Source organism: Melanotaenia boesemani, chromosome 18, assembly GCF_017639745.1.
Source record: "Melanotaenia boesemani isolate fMelBoe1 chromosome 18, fMelBoe1.pri, whole genome shotgun sequence".
Classification (NCBI taxonomy): Eukaryota; Metazoa; Chordata; class Actinopteri; order Atheriniformes; family Melanotaeniidae; genus Melanotaenia; species Melanotaenia boesemani.
Window position 1 is genome coordinate 5,107,642 of NC_055699.1, and position 22,883 is coordinate 5,130,524.

General features: G+C 38.4%; 1 protein-coding gene across 1 annotated transcript; it reads right to left on the minus strand.

The window, feature by feature from the left end:
• Window positions 1-4,337: 4,337 nt before the first annotated feature.
• On the minus strand, window positions 4,338-11,728 carry LOC121628973 (uncharacterized protein C14orf93 homolog). The gene is made up of 6 exons (XM_041968413.1): window positions 11,499-11,728; window positions 7,850-8,003; window positions 7,135-7,196; window positions 6,398-6,486; window positions 6,115-6,224; window positions 4,338-4,792 (listed from the first exon to the last, which is right to left on the minus strand). Exons 1-6 carry the CDS (start codon window positions 11,705-11,707, stop codon window positions 4,493-4,495), a joined length of 924 nt encoding a protein of 307 aa, XP_041824347.1. The 5' UTR covers window positions 11,708-11,728; the 3' UTR covers window positions 4,338-4,492.
• Window positions 11,729-22,883: the final 11,155 nt, after the last annotated feature.

Genomic DNA, 22,883 nt, shown 5'->3' on the forward strand with positions numbered 1-22,883 from the left:
CACAACATAAACACCTCATTAACTGTTAGCTTTAGCTAGTTAACAGCAGCTATGTTTAAAATTTATAGGGAAGATAGCTTTTTACCTTTAACCTACCAGCCTTCTTTATTTATTTTATTTTTATTTATTATTATTTTATTTTTTTTCTTTCTTTCTTGAATGTTCTCCTGATTTCAGTTCAGATTAGTGTGGTTGTGGCACTTCCAACCAGTAGATGGCAGTGGAAGCCTGGTCACAGACTGGTGATCTGATAAAAGAAGTAAGCTCAGTCAGAAATAAAGGTGGCTACAGGCTTCTAAACACTCACAGTGAACTGTTCTCCGAGTCACTACAGGTAAGATATGTAAACAGTTCCCATAAATGCGTTTTGTTATTTTTGTTGTTATTGTTATATTTAGCTACATTTACACTGGCAATCTGTGGAATTAAGTAGAGACACCGAAAGCTAGTGTCGGTACCGTTAGCATGTCGGTATGTTAGCGTCAAAGTTTTACTCTGGTTGACTTAACATATACTTTCCATGATGATGTTTAAATTTTCATGAATTCCTAATGTATAATGGTTTCTGGTTGTATTAGCTGTTAGGCTTTATTTTCGTCAGTTGCTATTGGTCTATTCTATTGGAAACCAGTGAAATCTTGGTGTACCTGAGTTACTAGCTTCTGTAAGTGTGGAAAAGCACCTTTCTCTTATTCAACCACAGGAAGAGTCAAGCATGTGTCGTGTAAAGCTGAAGACGCTCCAGGGAAAGAAACAGAGACAGGACCAGTCTGACAAAGAACCAAACTGAACCTAACAAACGTGTTATCCTGTCATACAGGATAACACGTTTGTTAGGTTCATGTTAGGTCATGGCATGGTCAGATGTTCTCTGACCATGCCATGACCAACAGGAAAGTGATCTGGCCACTATGCTGTGGAAAGTGCAAAGTGTCTCCATTGGTGAAGAAGTCACTGAGGGGAAAGGTGAGTGAAGCAAGTTTATTAAATGTTTTCATCCCTACAGATAAAAGAAGCTGAAATAGATGCTGCAGATACACAAGAGGGCCCTGCTGTGCCTCCACGTGTGTACAGACCTTACAGTTTATTGCAGTGTTTTGGTCTTACACTTTACACTTCATGTACATTTGTAGGAAGTTTGACAAAAATCTTTAATTTTACAGAAAAGGTGACATGGCTTTACAGTGGCTGCCGGTGCTCCTCCCAGTAGCAGAAGAAGAAGAATTTTATTACCTAGAGATCTGAAGATTTGCAGCTCTTGTTGACACCCAGCTTGTGAGTTGATAGTAATATGATATCCTACTCCAAAGTAATAGTTAGCTTCAAGATTATGCCTTTTTTTTTTAATTCTTCTCCTTTAAATTTAGTTTCACATATTGTATTTTTGCACATTTTTACACACTACAAAGGTTTGCCCTGTTTTCAATAAAAAACATGATGTGTTTTAATATTATTATATGCCGTTTATAAATGCTAATTTGGAATAAAATTTACTGGGTCATTTTCACCCAACTGCTAGTAGTTTAACATATTTAATATATGTATATATATATATATATATAGAGAGAGAGAGAGAGAGAGAGATATTTATATATGTATTCATTGCTTCTACAACAAACGTGAGTTACTCTCAAAAGTAACTACAATTAGTATTTACCACCTTCATTCATTTTGTGTAGAAAGAAAAGTCTATACCAATTTCCCCTCTGATAAGAGTTTTTGGCCTCAGATGACACTTCCCACATCTACACCTATTAACATGGGACTACACTGATACATATATATATATATATATATATATATATATATATATATATAAATATGGCAGAGTAACTGAAGAATGACATAACTGTCAACATTCAGCACATCTGGCAAAGAGATATATACTTCTGGATTCAAAATAATACTAATGCTAATTAAAGACTTGTGTTTGTCAAAGTTTATACTTTGGCTGTGATAACTGCCTTGCTGGAGATACAAGATTTTAGTCTTTTTCTGGCAACTATTGGTGAGACTATGCTGTTTATTACAACTGACTGAAAACAAAAATAAATAAAAATCATTCTATTTTTAATAAGAAAAATATCTTAAACTTTTTTTTTAAATGAAACTGCAGAAATGAAAAACTTATTAACATTTATTTGCATACAAATTGACAGTACTCATTACCTAATGAGTAATGTTAGTTGATTAATGTTAGTTGCAGAGGATGTCCTCGTGTAAAGTGATACTGCCTTGGTGTGCACTCAACTAATGAGATATTACCAACACTGCCTCAAGGTCCACAGTTCCATGAAACTCTCTGGGCGTCAGTGAATTATATGCATCCACACATCTTTTTCACCTCATGTGAATATGCATTCTGCCAAACCCATATGCTGGTCATTATAATTATAATTTTTAATTGGATCCTCAGTATGTTGCAGTGAGGTTTCATGAGGTTCCACTGGACGAAAGGCTTGAAAATCCGGGAAGATATGAGATCGCATTTTTCCGCATTTGTCACAAATACGAAGTATATCCGGAGATATACAAGACGTATTTCTGGAGTATGCAAATCGCGGATATTCCCGTATCCGGACCACTTTTGTATACGTCAATATCCTGATTCCGGATATTTATCCTTGTAGTATACGGAAATATCCGAACCACGGATTCTTTGGAGATCCCATTCATTATCTCCTTGGATATTATAAGGATCTTCTAAAGATCGCCGTATACTTATCTCTTTAGTATACGGAAACATCCGAACCACGGATTCTTTGGAGATCCCATTCATTATCTCCTTGGATATTATAAGGATCTTCTAAAGATCGCCGTATACTTATTTCTGTAGTATACGAAAATATCCGAACCACGGATTCTTTAGAGATCCCATTCATTATCTCCTTGGATATTATAAGGATCTTCTAAAGATCGCCGTATACTTATCTCTTTAGTATACGGAAATATCCGAACCACGGATTCTTTAGAGATCCCATTCATTATCTCCTTGGATATTAGAGATGGATCTCACATTCATCTCTATGGTATACAAATATATCCCAATCCCAAATTCTTTACAGATCTCATTATCCCCTTGCATATTATACTGACCTCTTTAGTGTACTGTAAACATACACACCCGAAATTTTAAAAAGATCGCATTTATCTTCTGTGTACTTTATTGATCTTCTGAAGATGTATGGATATATTCCTATAGTAGCTTATATGGAACTATCCCTAACTCAAATGCTTAAAAGATCCTTTTTGGAATCTCTTTATATAGAAGATTAACATTTATTTGTATTATTAGCATGTAGAATATTTCTTATAAGAAGAATTTTGACATTTAACACAAAAATATTTAATAGCATCTTTATTTAATGCTAAATTCACAATTGACTAAAACTCAGTGAACTGTTGGGGGTGATAAAATAAATCAAAAACAATAAACATTTATTCACCCTCAAAACTTAACTGCATCCATATGTCACAAGGTGAAATGAGCAGGTACTGCCAGGACTGTTTCCCACTAGCTTGGTTTTAGTGTGTTTTTTTTATTGGTTTTTGTATGTTTTTAATTAGTGGGAGTTTTCATAAACTGATTGGCAGCACCTGCGGAAGGACTCCTCCCCTTCTGATGAGGAACAGCTTGCATTTAAACCAGTGTGCGGGCAGCAGGAAGGAAAGAACTGAGACAGATGACAGCCGAAGAAGGAGCAGCACTGCGGAAGGGGTGCCGACCTCCTGCATGGACTCTCGGCTGGCCACCCGCTGATGATGATGAACGTGATGATGGTAAAGATCCTGAGGATGATGATGACTGGCACGAGCACGACGGCGATGCGGGTGCCACAGCCAGGCGGACGGGGTGGTGGTGAGCAGGACGGCGGTGGCCAAGAGGAGGCCTATGGCCCAGGCCGGCAGCCACCGAGAAGTGCGGCTGCCGGAACCTGTAAGCGGCGATTCCTGGGGGACGGCCTATGGCCCAGGAGGCGGCCGTCTGGAGGGGCGGCTGACCCAGCCCTGGAAAAGAGAGGAAGCCACTGAGGGAGAGGCTGCCGGGACGTGGCGCCGAGCCCCTTTTAATGAGCAGCCCACGATAGGCCTCTTGGCCGCCGCCGTCCTGCTCACCACTGCCCCATCCGCCTGGCTGTGGCACCCGGATCGCCGTCGTGCTCGTGTCAGTCATCCTCATCATCGTCATGATATTTAGTGCAGGAGGTCGGCACCCCTTCCGCAGTGCTGCTCCTTCTTCGGCTGTCATCTGTCTCAGTTCTTTCCTTCTTGCTGCCCGCACACTGGCTTAAATGCAAGCTGTTCCTCATCAGAAGGGGAGGAGTCCTTCTGCAGGTGCTGCCAATCAGTTTATGAAAACTCCCATTAGCGAAGTTAAAACAGTTAAAAACCATGCAAAAACCAATAAGACACACTAAACCCAAACAAGAGGGAAACAGTACAGTTTCTGGCAGCACCTGCTCATTTCACCTTGTGACATTTAATGTATTCATTATTTCATATAAATGGGGTTAATCCCCTTTGGGGCCTGCCTCTGGCTGGCAACACCACTGGTTGTTCTCCGATGTGCCATCCTTGAGTGCCCATACTTTTCTTCTATGGCATTTTGGCATTGATGCAATATGCGAGTTAGTTTGTCAGCCCGCCAACTTGGTGAGCTGACTTTCCAGGCCATAGTGTCCTCCGTGTCAGTCTCCTCATCACTCATGAGGGCTGCCACCGCACCCTCCAGGTAGGTCAGATCATCTTTTGACAGCAAATTCCTGGCCACCTCCTTGCGTTGATTAAGCAGCTGGTAAAAAAAAAAATGCAAGTCAAATTTTGTAAAATGACAAATGAACTGACTGGATCACAACAATATTAAATTTGTAGAATTGGTATATCCACACTCTTAAAAGGGGAAGATCATTATTTTTCAAGACCTATCTTCTAGCATGAAATACGATCATTCGGGAGATATTGAGATCCACTCGCAATCAGCATACATCCAATATAACGGGATTGAACGGGGCCAGCTCGCGCAGCCTCTAAACATGGCATTTTCCGCCACAAAACTCCTTAATTTCACCAATGTGTTGTTATGAATCTCTGGTCCGATCCCTCTGTGTACTCGAAGCAGCTTGGAGTTGCGTTTTTGTGGCAATTAGGGCTGGACGATATGTCTAAAACTTTTATCACGATATATTTTTTCATTTTACTCGATACGATATAATTCTGATATCGATATAAACTTAAACCTCAGAAAAACTTTTAAAAAAAATGCCAACAGATCCCTGCAGGCCTAAAACTAAAAATTATTTGGCCAAGTCTATGACATTCTTCCAGTATAACATTTTAGTAATAAAAAGTGTACAATTAGTCAGCTTTTATTTATATTTTATTCTGCGCAAGCTGGCCCCGTTCACTCCCATTACATTGGATGTACAATGTATGATCATGAGTGGATCTAAATCTCTCCCAAAGGAGTTCAAGTTACACCAACACTGTGTGTGAGTAAATGATTGTATTGCATGTGCATTTGCATTAATGCAATAACCGTATTTTCTGACTAAAGGCACACATTTTCAAAGTTTGGCTGCTTCTACAACTTAATCAGGTGCAACTTAAATATATCAAAATAATATACAGACTGACATGAACCAGGAACAAACATTGACATCCATAATGCCACAAGAGGGCACTCTAGACTTGTGACACCAGCCCCAAGAGCAAAAATCTGAAAAACGCATTTTTTCAGCATGGGGAGTTTATTTTTGGACATCTGGCGACACTGTCTGTGCAGTGGAACAAATCCTCAAAAAAATATTTATCCTTTTTAATTATGATGTGTATGATCATTTAAAGGTATCAACTTTAGAATCAGAGTAATGGAGGAAATTTCTAGTCACATACAGGCCTATGTAAATCATCTGAAAATCGCTGTATTTCAGCAGTTAATTTTGAACATAAATAAATGGGCAATCCATATCCCACAGATTTCTCTGTATGGGAAGAGACAGGTAGAAACTCTGTATTTCTTCAAGAAACCTGCCAGCGAGCAGTTTGTTTAGAGTTAGTTACCATGGTTTCTGGAACACCCCTCAGGACATAATTCAGCTTAAGTTATGACCTTACCCTATGTCTCCTGTTGTTCAGGGCTTTGCCTCTCCTGTCCTCTTTTATTTTATTTTCTTCAACCAGTTTATGGTCTCTCTTGCAGTGTTCATAGTAACGGCTGCATGCTCCTAAAAAAACACAAGAAAAACAAACAAACAAAAACATTTGATTACTGTGTAGTAAGGCTTTCAAAACCATCAACAAACACCAGGTAAGTTTTGTGCTCTTGCCATACTGATGACACTCTCTCCAGAGACACCAGTTTTTACAAACTTTTAACAAATTGAAAATGCTGACTTACTGTGTATTTCCTCTGGCTCAAATTCCTGCTGATCCCGTATTGCCTGTGTGATTGTAGCAGTGACTGCCATGTTGTGATCGGAGGAAAATCTTTTGACAAAGCAAAACAAATCTTCATTATGATGAAAATCGAGGCTAAATTCAAGGCAGATAATAATCAAGAGTAATAATGGCAATTTAAATCACAATTATTCATCTAAAACAGAAAACACAAATAGATATAAATTATGCTTACTTGTACTTAATGGACACCATTGTTTCACTGCCCATCTCCCCACTACAACTCTGAATCATGCATCTGGATGACTGAGTACTACTGACTACTACATCATAGTATAACTTGTTTCCTTGAATATGTGTGTTTACTTTGTTATCCCCATACAGAAATTTGTCCTCTCCACTTGACGCAACCTTTGATGCCGCTGTGCCAGTGCAGTGTTCCCAAAATAAATAAATAAAAGTTACGATGGTGGCAACCTATTTGTATACAACCCACAGCACAATCAGCTGCTGTACAGCTCCCAGTTCCCATTTCCAATTGTTGAGCCAGGATCATGATCAGAATCACCTGCCAAAGGATTACCATACTGTGCATGTTTTTGGTGACAGGGGACACCAGAGGGTAAAATTAGAGAAAGGCTTGGGACCTGGGATCACTTTGCTGTAAAGCAAGACTGTTACATTATGGACCACCATGCCTATTTACTACACAGACTTTTAAGCAATTATTTTTCTCACTTTTCATTTCCTTTGAAATGCATCTCCTCCCCCAGACCAGAGTGCAGCCTTTTCACTTCTCGCTGAAAAACAGAGAAAGTTATATTAAAATATGTATAGGATCCCCTCTGTAGAAAAGAGTCCGCTAAAACAGAGATTCTTAGGCCCAATCTCAAATTTCACCTTTAGTCGAATCGTTACCCTAAGAATCTGAATCGAATCGAATCGTGAGTTGCTGCAAGATTCCCACCCCTACTTTAAATGCGCCAAAAGTTAGAATTTTGTTCTTGAAATAAATTCTCAAATGTGAGCAATAATTACTATAACATCACTTACAAAGTTATTGTTTGTGCTTTCATTCACTGAACCGAGAAATTAAAAACAGTCGATTGTGAATAAAAGCAACACTTTTAAATTTTTTGTAACATCCATTGATTGAGCTTCATTCACTTTGCTGCCATAAATTCACATTTAATCTACGCTTATTTTGCAGTTTATAACTTTGCTACATGGAGTTACACGCAGCACTTCCACATTTCCCACCTTCGAAAACTTTTTCAATATGTTATTGTCATGACAGGTTCAGTGCCTCCTTGTGTGGCAGAGAACAGCATACTGTCTCCAAAAAGCTGTGGTTCTAGCATGGTTCTAAAAAGGCAGACCCTGTTCTGTGAGAAAGATAAAAGAGACACAATAACAGGTATTGTGATTATGCAAACTTTTGTTACAGACTTACCGATAACGCCTTTGGAATTTTGGCTTTGATGTTTTCACTGTGCATATCAGTCTGTGCTTTGGTCACCATCTCTTTTAAAGAATCAAGGTTTTTGTTCATTTCATCAACTTTTGCAGCCAGGCTCATCACAGCATTGTGTGAGGTACACATAAATCTGAAAAAGAAAGCAAGCAAGCAAGTTTATTTGCATAGCACATTTCATATACAAGACAGTTCAAAGTGCCTTACATAAAACATTCAAAGCATTACAGGTGAGAAAAAGAAAAACATTTTAAAATATAGAGAAAAAATGTATGATAAACTAAAATCACATTATTAGAATAACTCACTTAAAAAGATGCTGAGATAAGTTAAAAAAATGCAGATTTCATGGATAGGCACTGTTGTGTTGCGGCCAGTTAGGGCCGCTGGGGTTGTTTTCTCTTTATGTTTTGATTTCCCTGTTTGTTTCCTTGTCTGTTTCCCCTGTGTGACACGTTGGGAGTGTCTGTGAGCACAGCTGAGCCAGAGCCGTCCCTGCAATCATCCTTCATCTCTCCCACCTGTTCGTCCTCCCTCTCCCGGTTCCCTCACCTGCACCTCATCAGTAATCACTCTAGCCATAAAACCAGCTCTCTCCCTTCACCTCTTGTTGGATCATTGTACCTGTTAACCCGCCTGTGTAGTCTTGGTTCCTGTCGTTGTGTGAATCTGGTTTTCCCTGCTCCCCGTCACTTTGTACGGACCTAGTTTGGCGATCTCCCTTAGTTTCTCCGCCTGTGACTTCCATGTCTTCTGCCTGTTCCTGCCCCGTCTCCACGAGCCCTCCTGCCGGACCGCTCGAAGTTCGCCACTAGCTCCCCCTGTGATGCCCCTGCCCCTGTCTACTCTCCTGGTTGTTCCTCCCTGCTCTGGCTCGGCTCACTCTCGACCTCCCAGCGTGTCCACTTCCTCTGTGTTTCCCCGTCTACCTGGTGAGCCTGTAGTTTTATGTCCCGTGACTTGTGTTCCTCCCTAGTCTCCCCAGTTTCCCCCTCTGCCCGTTTGCCTGGTTGTGTTTGGTTTTTACCCAGTCTTCCCTCAGCCAGTTGGCTTCTGTATTTTTGTTTCCCCCTTAGCTTCGTTATTCCTCCCCGTGAGTCCTATGTTCTATCTCCCCCTACGGGTTAAGTTTGGCTTTTAGGAAGCCCCTTGTTTAGTTCCCTGTTCCTGTTGCCTCTCCTTGTGTTTTGTTCCTTGTTAATTACCTGTCCTGTTTGCCTGCCTGCCTGTTTGTCAGTTTTCTGTTGTTAATCATTAAATTTAACCTCGGAATCTGCACGTGAGTCCTTCCCCTTTTTACAGCGCACTGCGCTACATAACAGGCACATGAGAAGAAAGATGTTTTCAACCTTGACTTAAAAGTGTCTACAGTTGATGAAAGTTTAATCTCCACTGGCAGGTTGTGCTTTGAAAAAGCAAGACAGATAATTATTCGTAAATTTGAATTTTATGTCAATTTCTCTATATCGACGGAACTAGAAGAAAAATGTATACCTTTTTTGTCTACATATCCAATTTCAACTGTGTAAAACTATGATTAACACTGACCACATTTATTATCAATAAAAATAAGTCATGATTACAAAATAAACTAGAAAATGCTGTTATTAGCATAACAGCAAGTGTGAATGCCTTTCATGCTGAACGATTGTACTATAATGCTGAAAGATGGCTGAAGATGGTTGAAAAAGGCTGAAAAGTATTTTTTGAGGAAGTGTTCATAAAGCTGAAGTGAAAAGTTGAAGGATTTAAAGCTCAAAGTGGAGTTAAAAGGTGTTGAAAGGGTGAAAGGTTAAAGTGAAATGGGGTTAAGATTGCTGAAGATGGCTTAAAAGGGCTGAAATATGGTTGTTGAAGAAGTATATATGAAGGTGAAATGAAGAGTTCAACAATTTAAAGCACAAATTGGTGTTTAAAAGTAGTTAAAATGGTGGAAAGTTGAACTGAAATGTGCTTAAGACAGTTCAACATTACTGATAATGGCTGAAGTCTCCTTGCTGAAGCACCAGCTGAAGTAATCATGTAGCTGAAGTCAATAGTTAAAGTATTTACAGCTGAAAGTGAATGTTAAAGGTGCTGAACTGGTTGAATGTTGAAGAAGTGATTGTAAAAGGCAGAAAGAGCTGAAACAGAGTTGAATTGGCAGCTGAAACACAGTCCATCATGTAAGTGAGCAGCAAAGGACATGATGAGAGGACAGACAGGAGGAGAGCTAGAGGAGGACATGTGGCCTGTTGTAATGAGAAGGACAAGGAGGAGACAGGAGAAGAGGACAGAGAGTAATACCTGGACTCATTAGGAGGACAAAACCAGGTGAGAAATCCATAATCTGGATCAATAGGACTGAATGAATTAGGTAAAAGGTCAGCTGCCTGCTCAAAGCTGAGAGCAGTCAGTGAGTTGTCATGACAACGGCCCCTCACTTAGCAGGCAGACTGAGACGAGGGAGAGACGGACTGGGGAATCACTGGTGCGCACCTCCTGAACTCGCTGCTTCTGTCCGAAATCTATAAGACATATCCAAATAATTCTTTCACCGTGAGCGGCAGGAGGGTCTGAGGAACACAGGGATGTAATTTATTTGTCCCTACGTGGAACAGAATTTAAATGGTGGCGAGTTTAAAACACAGCAAAAAAGCGCTTTGAACCGGAATCCTGCCTCTGATTTGAATGGAAGTCAATGGGGGAAAAAGTAGACTTTTGCTCACTTGGAGAGGCGTAGCTCTAAATGTACAAGTCCCAGCTGTGTCATTCTTGGTTCTACTGGAAGCCAACATATTTTCCTCCATTTTGATGTATAATTTATGTGTGTACGATTGATATTGTAGGAGTTATGAGAATTTGTTTGGAGTAGTAGAACATGCTTAAAACTTACAGCGTGTTAGAGCGTGAGACTTTGGTGAAGATTGTAAAAGTTGTGGTTTTTTAAACTGCCATAAATCATAAACCGTAAAACACATCGTCAAACGGAGTCATGTGGAAATAGCCCAAGCCTTTGTGAGTTGTTTAAAGTTTGAATGGTGTTTCTAGCTGAAAGTATGTGGAAGTAGTAGGAGTTGAAAGAAGGTGAAGTTTTTCGAATGAGCTGAAGTGATTTCCCATTCATGTGTATGGCAAAATGTCATATTTCAAAAATTCATATAAAATAAAGTATAACATTGCGACATGCCAAAAGTCATAGCCCAAATGTCCTGAACAAGCTGAACATTTTGATACCAAAATTGTTGAAATTGGCCAAATAATGTGCCTTGAGGCACATTTAAAAACACTGATGTTGCCATAGCAACCCAAAAATGCCGTTAATACTTCGGCCCATTTCAAATTAAAACCGCCGTTAAACATATATCCGCACATCGTTCACCCCTTTTACCATATAATATACAGCGTATAAACAATTTTTCTTAGAAAGGTTATTATAATATAAGATCTAGCTCCTTTAAACAGTGTTGGTAGAACCATGGAAGCTAATTCTTGGCCGGATGTGGCCCGCAGGCTGCCAAAGTTTATTTCCCCAAACCTGGGTTTGGAACAGCACTACACCAAGAAACACACATAAAACATCGAACCTTCGACTCCAACCAATCCATCCAAATCATAAACAATAAAAAAAATAAATAAATGTACTTACGTCCAAATATCATCCAAAGTTATGCCAGTGGAAGTGTTGGCATAGCTCTGGCTAGCACCACGGCTCCCTCCAGGAGTAGGACTAATCAGCCGCCGGTGACGGTCCTCCTCCCGAGTTCTAGATCTGGGGGTCTCATTAAAGCTTCTTACCATTTCCATTTCATCTTCTGAATCAGACTCCTGAAGTCGCACGCGCCTACGTTTTGACATTCTCTTCCGATACTCTCTCGTCGCTCGCTGTCAGTCGCTCTTGCTCTCTCTCTTCTGCTTATGCTCAAGCTAAAGTTTTCCCGCTCATGAAGATTTTAAAAAAAATAAACGCCTCTGATTGGCTAAATAAATACATATGATACAAAGATCGTATATAAAACAGCCAACTGATTTTGACCACGAGCCTGCGCTACAAAGAAGATCGATTCATTGTATGTCACTTCAAATGTGTACATTTTCACATATTAATATATGTGTGTCCTCTGTGCCTTGCTCATCGGTGGGATGGGATGGAGATTATTCAGGATCTGGAAAGATATGGGCTTCTCTACAGATAGGATTGCATATTTCATTTAGACTTTTAATTCGGTCTATTCTACTATTGCTTATTTGTATTCTATCAAAAAATGTCATTTTTTGCTGCCATTAAGTATATGTAGTCTCAATCAGTGTTGGAAAGCAAATAGTACAGATGAAAAGTATGATTTATGGTACTTTTACTTTACTTGAATATTATCCATAATACACTGTTAACTACTAGGCCTACTTTAAAACATTTTAGAGCTGATAGGCTGTATGGGTGATTCTCTGATTACGCTCTTTGTGTCCGTATGTTTATTTAAATATGTAGGATATATGATTTTCATACAAAGTAAACCACAATGGAGATTTTTAAACATTACAGATCCATGTGTCTTTGCTTTATATCACACAAACAATCTTGAAAATTGTGTTTTCATACAAAAAATGTTATGGGATGCTGAGCTCAGCCAAATTAGTATGTCCCCATTGAAGAGTTATTTTTTTATTTAATAAAATGAAAAACATCTTTCTGAAAATCTTTCATTTTTTTTTTTTTTCATTAAAAGAAATAACTAGCAGCATTTTTTTACTGCCAAAATAATTAATTGGCTGATCGCTTTAAACAATAAATGAAATATGAGGAAAAAATAAATTATCAACATAATAGCTGTATTTCATAACTGTTGATAGGAGAGAGTGTAAAAACAGAACAGGAAAGGCTGGGGAGAGGTGTTTGTGTGTGTGTGTGTGTTTGTGTGCGTGTGTGTGTGGTTGGGGGAGGGGGGGGGGGGTTGGTGGGTTCTGATTTTTTTAAAATTCAAATTTAAACAATAACATATGTACACAACATGTGAATGTTACGGGCAGCACAGAGAAAGTTGTAGAAAGTAATAGATGTCTCCCTGCTGCAGCACACTTGATTCAAATCAAATGGATCTCTGACTAACTCTGCACAAGTCTGCAATAGAGCCATTAATTTGTGTCAGGTGTATTGAAGCAGGATGACATCTATACCTGCATGATATTGTGCCTTGATGACTGGTAACCACTGCCTGAGAGTATCAGCTAAATGTCTCTTGACAGTAAAACCTAATTGATCAAGAACGGTACCAACTGCCGTGCTTCGGGACATCGGCATTACAGAGACGCACGGGAGGAGGCATGAGGTACCGTCCCTAATAAAGTAGCTATATCTGCTGACAGGTCGGGGATATGCTGCCAACCTTCAGCAGTACGGTGCATCACTGATTTGTCACAACAGCAACTACATGACTTACTGTGGAGGGGAACAGGCAAACAGAAAAGTGAGCTGCAGCGTTCTTTTCAGTATCATGTCAGTATCATTAGAAAACAATTACTTTTTAAAAAGTAAACAATAGTTTACTCTATCAAAACAGGATTCGCCGCTTACCACCCGTGCTTAAATAATTTCTCCTGCTGGTGCCGCACCACATCGACTATGGACATATGAAATGATAATGAATAACACCAAGATCCATGAAGATACGGCATTGATATTTTTTTGGATATGTCACAGATCTGTATAGATGTATACGCCCGGATCTGTGCATCTGTGGAATCTACCTCATTACTATAATAATTATTGCAGATAAGAAGCCAATTTGCTTTAAATATCCTCCAAAACTACACCTTCATCTTTACAAGTCAATATGACCAAGTTTCAATTAAATAGAAATGTCCGACATTTACAGCTTACAGATCAGGACAGATAACTGGTATGTATATGTCCGGATCTTTGACAGATCAGATCCGTCCGGATCTTTCAGGATACTTTCAGGATATTTCACAGATCCATAAAATATTATCTTATTATATCTTCCCGGATCTTTACCCTTTTTGCCCAGTGTTCAGTAGCAGATTCAAATTAACTCCATAAATCTTTCTTGCCTTGGAAATGCATGCTGAATGCTTATTACATAGTAAGCTCATTAGACATTAGTGACACACATTGGAGATATATATAAATTCCAGATTGTAAACTGTGCGTGAAGATGAGTGACAGCGTTAAAGAAGTCCAGCATATAATGTTGAAATTCCCCAAAACATGTAAAAAAAAAAAAAAAAAAAACACTAAGAGGGTTAATTTCTCTGAAGCATATATGATCAGATTAAATTTTAGTTTGAAGCGTTAGCTTCTTTATTACCTGATAAGTGTACTTTTGTAAAACTAAGTTGATAACCTAATACAAACACTGAGAAAAAACATGAATGTTTTAACCCATAGAAGTCATTATATCAGCATCATAACACACCAGTACCCATTACACCCAACATTATATGTTTACCTTACACCTAACCACTTGTGATATTTTAATGACGCAAAGTGATGAGGAAAAACTGTCCCAAAGAGGTGTGCTATTTATGTGCATTGCCATGAGCTCATGGCAGTGCATCACCACACTTTCTGCAGCAAAAATGGGACACAGAGTAAGGACCTTATAAGGGGAAACTGAATAGCATTGACAAGAAAGAGCGTTTGATATGATATGATATGTATATGGTTAACTATTAGACTAATGCAGGATGAGGTTAACCCTGCATTGTCCATCTGGTGTGGATAATATGTGGCATCACTGGAGCCATACACAGATAGCCTTGGTGTAAGCAGGACCCTCACATGATATGAAAAAAGTCAAACTCAAAACTCCAAATCATCTAAAACTGAACATGGATAAAAGCCATGAGCGTTGCTCCAGCTTAAATTAGCAAGCAACTTTATCTGTCAAATATTCCCACAATACGTTGGAGAAGAAGATTATACTAACATGCCAAAAACTAAATGTTCAAGTAGAAGTACCTCTCAGATTAGTGAAGGTACTCATCCTAATAAAAGCCAAACTGCATGACAAAGGACTATGTCATCTTGGCTTGTTCAGGATTTTTCTCAGACTTGATTGATCAGTTGCGTTATGTTACATGGATTCATATTTTTGCTTATACTGATTGTTTTCCTCATAGTTTTTGGCTGTCACCTGTGCAACTAAATAATCCATCTTGTATGCAAATCACCATTTGTCATCGTCTGGCTGGGATTGGCACTACATCGTCACACCTTCCTCACCTGCTCCCTGGTTTGCTGCTCTCTGCACCATTCGCTGCTGCTGAGGCCTCCCTGAAAGGATAAAAGGGTACAGCATTCAGTCAGTGGCAGCTGTGTGCTTTGTTTGACAGCATGCCCATGTTGCTGGGACACTCATTGATTTCTAATGCTTTGTAAAACTATTGAATTGTGTCTGACCTCTTAGGTGTAGTGTTGAGTTGTTAAAGCTTTTTGTTTAAGTCTTGTGTAATTAGCCTTAATTGTTTGGAGATTGGGCGAGGTAGAATTGTAATGTTGTCTATCCCAGCATTTTTAGCAGGTGAGAGGCAGGGTACACTCTGGACAGGCCACAAGGCTATTGTAGGGCCAACACTTTTTTTTTTTTTTTTGTTAGATCATTATTTAGCAGTGTTGCTTCTGGCTGTGTTTTTTTTCTGGAGTCGGGGCAGTTAGTAAGTTTTTGGGTTGAATGTCAATCTTTTATTTGTAATCTTTAACCTGAATAAACTTTGAAAAAATTACACTAAAAGGAGAAAATTATAGGTCTTTTAAGACATTGAGAAATAATTAATGTCACTCATGTAAGTCCACATTCAAGTCTTAGTAACTCATTGCCCCCTGAATGATTAGAAAATGGATCAAATACACACTAGAGCAAAAATTAAGAAAATTTTTTAGATAAGTGTGAAGAATAGTTGATTTGGACATGAATCAAACTTCCACTACATTCACTTTGCAATAAAAAGGCTGAAAAAGGGCACATTTATTTATTTATTTCAAGTTAATTATAGATACACTGAAACATATTTGGGCATTGTCCATGACTTGTTTTGATTTTGTTTCAAATGTTTCAACAAAATGCTCCAAAACAAATGAGAGTTTTGTCAAAAGAGACCAGGACATGACTTTATAGGCCCCTCAGTTACACTTCTTCACATCTTATTTCAAAGGGCAAACCCCCAAGATCTTTAATAATAAAGGACCTCTCAGAATTTCACAGAAGCTTTGCACAGTTAATTTTGCTGAGATACGTCCGTCAGGCAGACGGCTCTATGTCAGAGAACTGCATTTTTTATGAACTTTCATTAATTTGATTAAATAATTCAGCAGTCACTTTGATGAAAGCGACATCATTCTCATTGCTCTTGTGGTTATCACTTTTTACACTTTGTCTAAACAAGATTACCCGTGTGTATTATGCAACCTAACTGTGCTGCATTTGATAAAGTAGGTTTTTCATTCTGTTGTTTGTCCTATATGTTTTTGTTGTTAAAAATAAGCATGCATTTTATTTTTCCAAATACACATTTGTAGTTTAAACTCAACCTTAAATGATGATGAGGCATCATATTGTATAAATCATGTGTTTTCACATTCTTTTTCATACACAGAGCTGATTACTATCATTTTATAGAGCCTCTGTATTGGCTCATATAGGACTTAATCGGTGCCAGTATATCTCCATTTTTTGCCACCCCTTTTATTTTTTATCATTTGGTTTATTTTAATTTGGGAACAAACAGTTTACCTGCCTTTGCCACTTGTGCCAAAAACATGTTAATCTATCACTCATTCAATTTTGCAATAAAAGAAAGACATGGTTGCGCATTTTTATTACATAAGAGGATCAGTCATTAACCATGATCCATGCGCATGGGCTAAGATACTTCTTCAGCACAGAATCAGTAACTCTTCTGTGTTGGTAGGCCAAAACTAAATGGTGAAATGGAAAATTCTCTATTCTGATCTTTCTGTGGCACTGAAGTAATATGACCTTTTTAAAGAGTTCGGACAGGGAGGAGGATGAAGGGCTAATCAGTGACTTACTATGATGTTACAGCATTATAGGATTGCCATAAATGAGCATCCAGGCTTGTTTATTGATTTAAAGTTTTGAGTTACACAGGACGACTACGTACTGTATCACAGACTGTATTGTAATAACTGAGAATCTGGTGCTCTCTTTGAGGGTATAAAATTTTCCTCAAATTTGCATTCAATATATTCGCAAAACCTGTGCTCTACACAGCTCATGTATTCATGTTTCTACAAACCTATTAAATTGTGCCAGTTTTGGAGCTACTGTACATCAGTGTACAGGCGTGATAGGTTGCCGAGCTGCTGATTAAACTGATTCAAAAGTGCATTTCTGCAAGGGACAAATGCTTGTGCTTTGACCACAGGGGGAAAAAAAACAAACAAACAAACTGTTTTCTCTTCACTTTCTTTTGAACCAGTTCTTCTGGAATTCACAAAAAGTTTTTTGCATGTCTTAGCACTTTGACAGAATATTAATAATTTTGTTTAGCATAAACTAACTTGTGTCCCTTAAACAACTTCAAAATCACTCTTACCTAAACTGCACAGGCAGATTAAGGATGCCTAAGTGCCCTCACTCAAATAAGCATCATTAGGATCTAATTAAAAACTAGAATAACAATTTAGAATGCTAACAGCAAAGCGATTATACATTTCAAAAAGCAATTTAGTTTGCAGGCTTTACATTCAATATAAACTAACAGTGTCACCAGTTTTTGCTTAACAGTCTTCCCTTAAGTGTGGCTTAATGAAGAAAAGGGTAGGCAGAGAAATCAAATGCACTTTTAATTATTTAGCAAACTTCTGGCTGCAGCTCATTCTCAACATCAAACAGAGTGACACAGTCGGCAAGGATCCACGGCAGTCTGTCATAAACCGACACTCTCTTCTCTTCAAGTTTTCAGCTTATTGCTTGTCTGCCTCCTGAAACACAGCAGGAAATGCTTCTAATTTAATGGGAAAAGGTTATGAAATCCAGCCCATAACCACTCTCCAGCAAACATCAAACCTTCACACATTTTTGCTAGTTTTTGAGCAATGAGAGATTTTTTTTTAATGAAAAATTGACAAGAACCAAATATTTTCACACTTTGTAATGACCAGTTTAAGGTCATGGGTGTTTGTGTTGTGCTGGAAACAGAAGATAATTAGGGATTTGAGCTTTTATGAGACAAAAAAACTATAAAACAACAAACATCTTTCAGCAAAATTTAGCCTACATCCTCAGATGCTAGTGACACTTTTTGAGACACCGTATAAAACGAGGGATTTTAGTGATTTTCTTTCTAAATGTTACGGACAATGACATTCTCCAGGGTCCCTTTTGTCAGTACCTTTCAGAAATAATTTGAATGTTACAGAAAAACATTAATATTTTCTGAAGCTTATGAACAGTTATCATCAAAACCAGCCTATTGTGACAAAAAATATGTGATAGCAAAGGTTTATGCATTTCTTTTCCTATCCTTGTGAAGAAGGTGACAGAGAAACATGGAGAAATATTCACAAAAGTGACATGGAAATATTTTCTCAGTGGATGAATTTGATGAATTTCTCCTTTAAAATCAAATTGGATATAAATGAAAAAATATGTATGTATGTATGATATATATATATATATATATATATATATATATATATATATATATATATACATTTTCTAAAGTCTCTATAGGTTGTAGCGTAAAATATATGAAACAAGTCACACACATGCAAGACCCATGAACCACAGTCAATGTTACTCCCTTTAAACAGATTCAGAATCGCTCCTCAAGCATCTGTGGTTTCACAGCTGCAGCAAACTGTGATAAAGTGTTATCATATGAAACCATCTGAAAGACAAGCCATGTGTTATTCTTAATCTGTACGTCACAATATTATTGTAGGTGAGGCTTTACAGATAAAAAAGAAAATGCAAAGGGCACATCTATTAATTGCTGCTAATACTTCTGCCAACAAATGTCTTGCTGGAGCCAATGGGCTATTTTGAAACTTCAGGCAATTTCCAAAACATTTTGCTGAGATCAGTTTCTTGATTAGAGGCAGAAGGACAATAGAGTCCCCTTGTTGGTGCCATTGGAAGATTGCTGGCCTCCCCACTGACCCCCTAGAGAATACCTCCTCCCCATTTAATAAAACATATTCAGTTCATACACAGGGCTGCCAATTTTTCAATAATCCTTGGAGTGAGATTTGGTGGAACCAACCAAAATTTTGTTGCATACACGGCAGCAAGACATAAGACTCATTTTGTGCACGTTTAACCATAAAATATAGCACTCAGGAGTAACAAAATGTACAAAAAAAAGGTTTAAAAATAGGTCTTCAAAGTACCAACAGAAACTTCAAAATAAAACAGGAAGCTACAACAAAAAAGAAAGGCTAATAAGACAAGACAGAGGTTAATAATAGTTTCTCAGTATCTGTGTGCCATGTTGGACTAGCTTGTGGCCTTTTTTGAGGCCTTAATTAACAGCTGATCAAAGTGGTGAGAAAGTATGAACATGAATACAGTACATGGAAAATAAAGACACCGCTGTGTGCTCAGACCCATTTCTGGTTAGATAAGAAATCACCCTTGCAGTTATCCCCACCCCATCGCGGACAAAGCTTCTTGTGGAGGATAAAATGACCGGGCCGATGCAAACGTTTTTCTCATCGAGAACAAGAACAAACTTCTCGGTTCTCACAAAGTATGTAACAAGCTTTACTTTCTGCTACAAGGAGGACCAACCCCAGATAAGCATTAATAAAACCTTTATAAAACCTTTTTTCCAGGTTAGATATTTTATAAGGTATTAAATATGATTCAGAAGCACTAACAGTAGATGATATAATTATCACACTCTGACTTATTGAGCTGTCATTGTGGCCATAAAATTAGAAAATCAATCTCCTGTTTTTTTTTTTTTTAAATTAAGGTAGATCATTGTTAAAATTACAGACAAGGGTCTGGTGCATTCAGTTTATCTTCACAATCCGAAAATTACAAGAAATTCATTCATACCAAATATGTCATGACTGATCACTGGGAAAGAACTAAAATATTGATACAAACTGGAACTGTTTTTGTCACAAGGCGGTAAACTTGCATGAATTTCTGATAGTAATCAATATGTGTTGACTCCAAATGAATCCTAACTTGTTGCCTAGACAACTGCTGCTGTTATCAGCTTAAACTGTGTTTTAGTTCAGGTGCTGCTCACCTTTCTTCTCTAAGAAATTAATAAGAAATTCCCTCTCAGTTCATTTTCTTATTCTGTTTTTGTTTTCTCTCTCCCATTTCTGGCATCCAAATTTCCCTTTCTTTGGGAAATACATGAGTTACACTCAGTTCAACCGAGTTACACTCTATGTGTAACTCGGTTGAACTGACCATTGGTTGGTATGGACTGAACCATTTAGCACAATTTTAGAGTGGTAATAGGGTTTCTAAGAACATCCATCATTATTATAATGTCTGCCTAAATGAAGGTGCAGACAAACTGATTTTGATTATCATATTTAGACATATTATTATTATTATTATTATTATTATTATGATTATTATTATTATTATTATTGTTGTTGTTTCAAATTCAGTTTCAGTAGCAGTGGTTTGAAAGCAACAGTAACAGTCAGGTTAGCAAAGGAAAGCAGATGGAACATAACACTGTTCATTTTATAAACATAGTTTTGTATAATAAAAAATATAATCTGAGTATTGGAGAGCCTGGGCCCCTCTAGAACCCTATGTCTAGCAACGCCCATGCCCTCACAGTCTCTGCAGGCATAACTTATTGATCTCTGAAGTCTTTTTTCAGGTAGTGCCGGAGTGGCAGATATTTATTACCGCAGATTTGAACAAAACAAGAAGCCTTAGTTTTAAGATTGCAGGGAACGCCTATGGTTTAAACATCAAAACAAAAACTTAATCTAGCAGCGGGGAGATGTAAACCACTTCCCCAAAAACCAGTGGCAGTGCTCCACACATCAAACCAGCTCCACATTTACCCCTCTGATAGTACCTGGATAGTACCTGATATTACCTGCCTGCAGCACCAAATGACTTAACGTCTGTCTCCACCTTAGCAGCACTTGTCTTCCTCCTTTTTAATTCGCCTCATCACCTCTGCTTCTGTGTTATGGTAGATTCTGTGATGTTTAATGAAGTTTGCTGGCCTGACACACACAATAATCTGGGCATCATTTCTGTTTGTGGAGATAAATATTTCCACTCATCACTGCATGTTGGGCTGATCTATGATCAGTGAATGAACTGCGCTGCTGCAACGCGACACTGTCTCTCTTTATTGCCTATGGCAGGCAAAAGAAGTAATTCCTACATACCCTGAAAGTTAAGTTATATAAATGTTGGTATAGGAGGAATAGATATTTCACTATTGATCCACACATTACTATTTATTCTTCTCAGATAATTACTTAAATCGTATTGTAGGCCCTATCCAACTTATTTGTTTGTTTCACCGGAACACCAGCCCAAGAGTAGTCCAGCCCACCGGGAATCCTCCCAAACCTCCTGATTAGCTGGCATTGCTCTTGATGTGTATTTCAGCATGAGAAATCCAAGGTTTAGTGTGAGAGCTTGTGAAGCCACTTAAAATGTGTGAGTCTCACAGCCAGTGCGTGAGAGTTGGCAGCCCTGTATAAACCATACAGCCATATTCACTCAATACCAGGGGTCTCATTTATAAAGCTGACGTAGGTACAACAACCGGTGTATGCCAATTATAGTCAACTTTTGGGATTTATAAAAAAAAAAAATCTGGAAAAACGGGAAACTGCAACACCAACGGTACAGAATAAAATCAAGGAAACGATGTGAAATGTGAGACATTTGTACAAAATCTAATGTTACCTTTCACACTACGTTATATATTCTAATATATCTTCTGTCATTGTGAAACAAAACTTACATGTTATAAAATACGTCCAGCTAAATAAGGTGGACAGTCTGCTGCCAACATGTACCAGTAAAAGAAAATGTGAAAAGTAAGCTTTGGTCATTCATTCTAAGACCCAGCAGAGTGGGATGTGGACTGGAGGCTGGAGGTCTAGAAGGGATGCAAAGCTTATGAAATACACAAGAGGTGGATTTACTTTTATTATTTGTTCTCACACAATGCTTTTGTTGTTGTTGTTGTTGTTGTTGTTATCCAAATTTCTGTTTATTTCCAACTCCAACTCCTTGGCCACCTCGTTAAAAGCAGTTGTGTCCCTCTGCACTTCCAGGACTTCCTCTGAGTGTATATATTATTTAACACAATAGAAACTTGTACCAATCTCAGCTGCATCTGTACATATTTACTTTATGAATTAAAACAAAGCACTAAATGACCGGTATCATTTAGCAGACACTTTTTTCCAAAGCAACCTACTGTGGGCTGTAGTGTTAAGGGTCGTGCCTAAGGCCCCGACTGCAAGGTGTTAATATTCACCCCTGTGGGATTCGACCTTTGGTCTCCCGTATGGGAGACGGATGCCCTGCCAACTCATATATCCAGCCACGCCATCCGATGCCTTTTGGCATGTCTTGCTTTCTGACACAACGTTGACAGCATCTCCCACCTGCTGCAACTCCTCTGCCTTTCTGACACTGGTAATGCCCACGCCGTGCCCACCAATTAAAACCTTTTTGCGTTTTTCCACATGGTCAGGATGTCTCTGTCTCATATTTTAAAAAAAATCCACGTCTTCTCTCTTTTCCCATCTTGAGCCATCATGGAAATTATACGATTAATATTTATTATAGGCATTCACTTGACCTTTTGTAGCGACCATAAGGGCGTGGCAAGGTGTTCCCTCACGTGCACCAACTTTAAAGTTAATCCTGATTTATAAACAGAAACAGACGTGGGACGTGCATGCACATGCTTTTATGAATCTGAAAGTTTTTGTACGTTTGTATATTACAGGTTTTGTATACCACATTTCCTTTTTTCCTACGTACGCTGCTTGTAGTCATCCTTGCTACGCACAGTTTTATAAATGAGG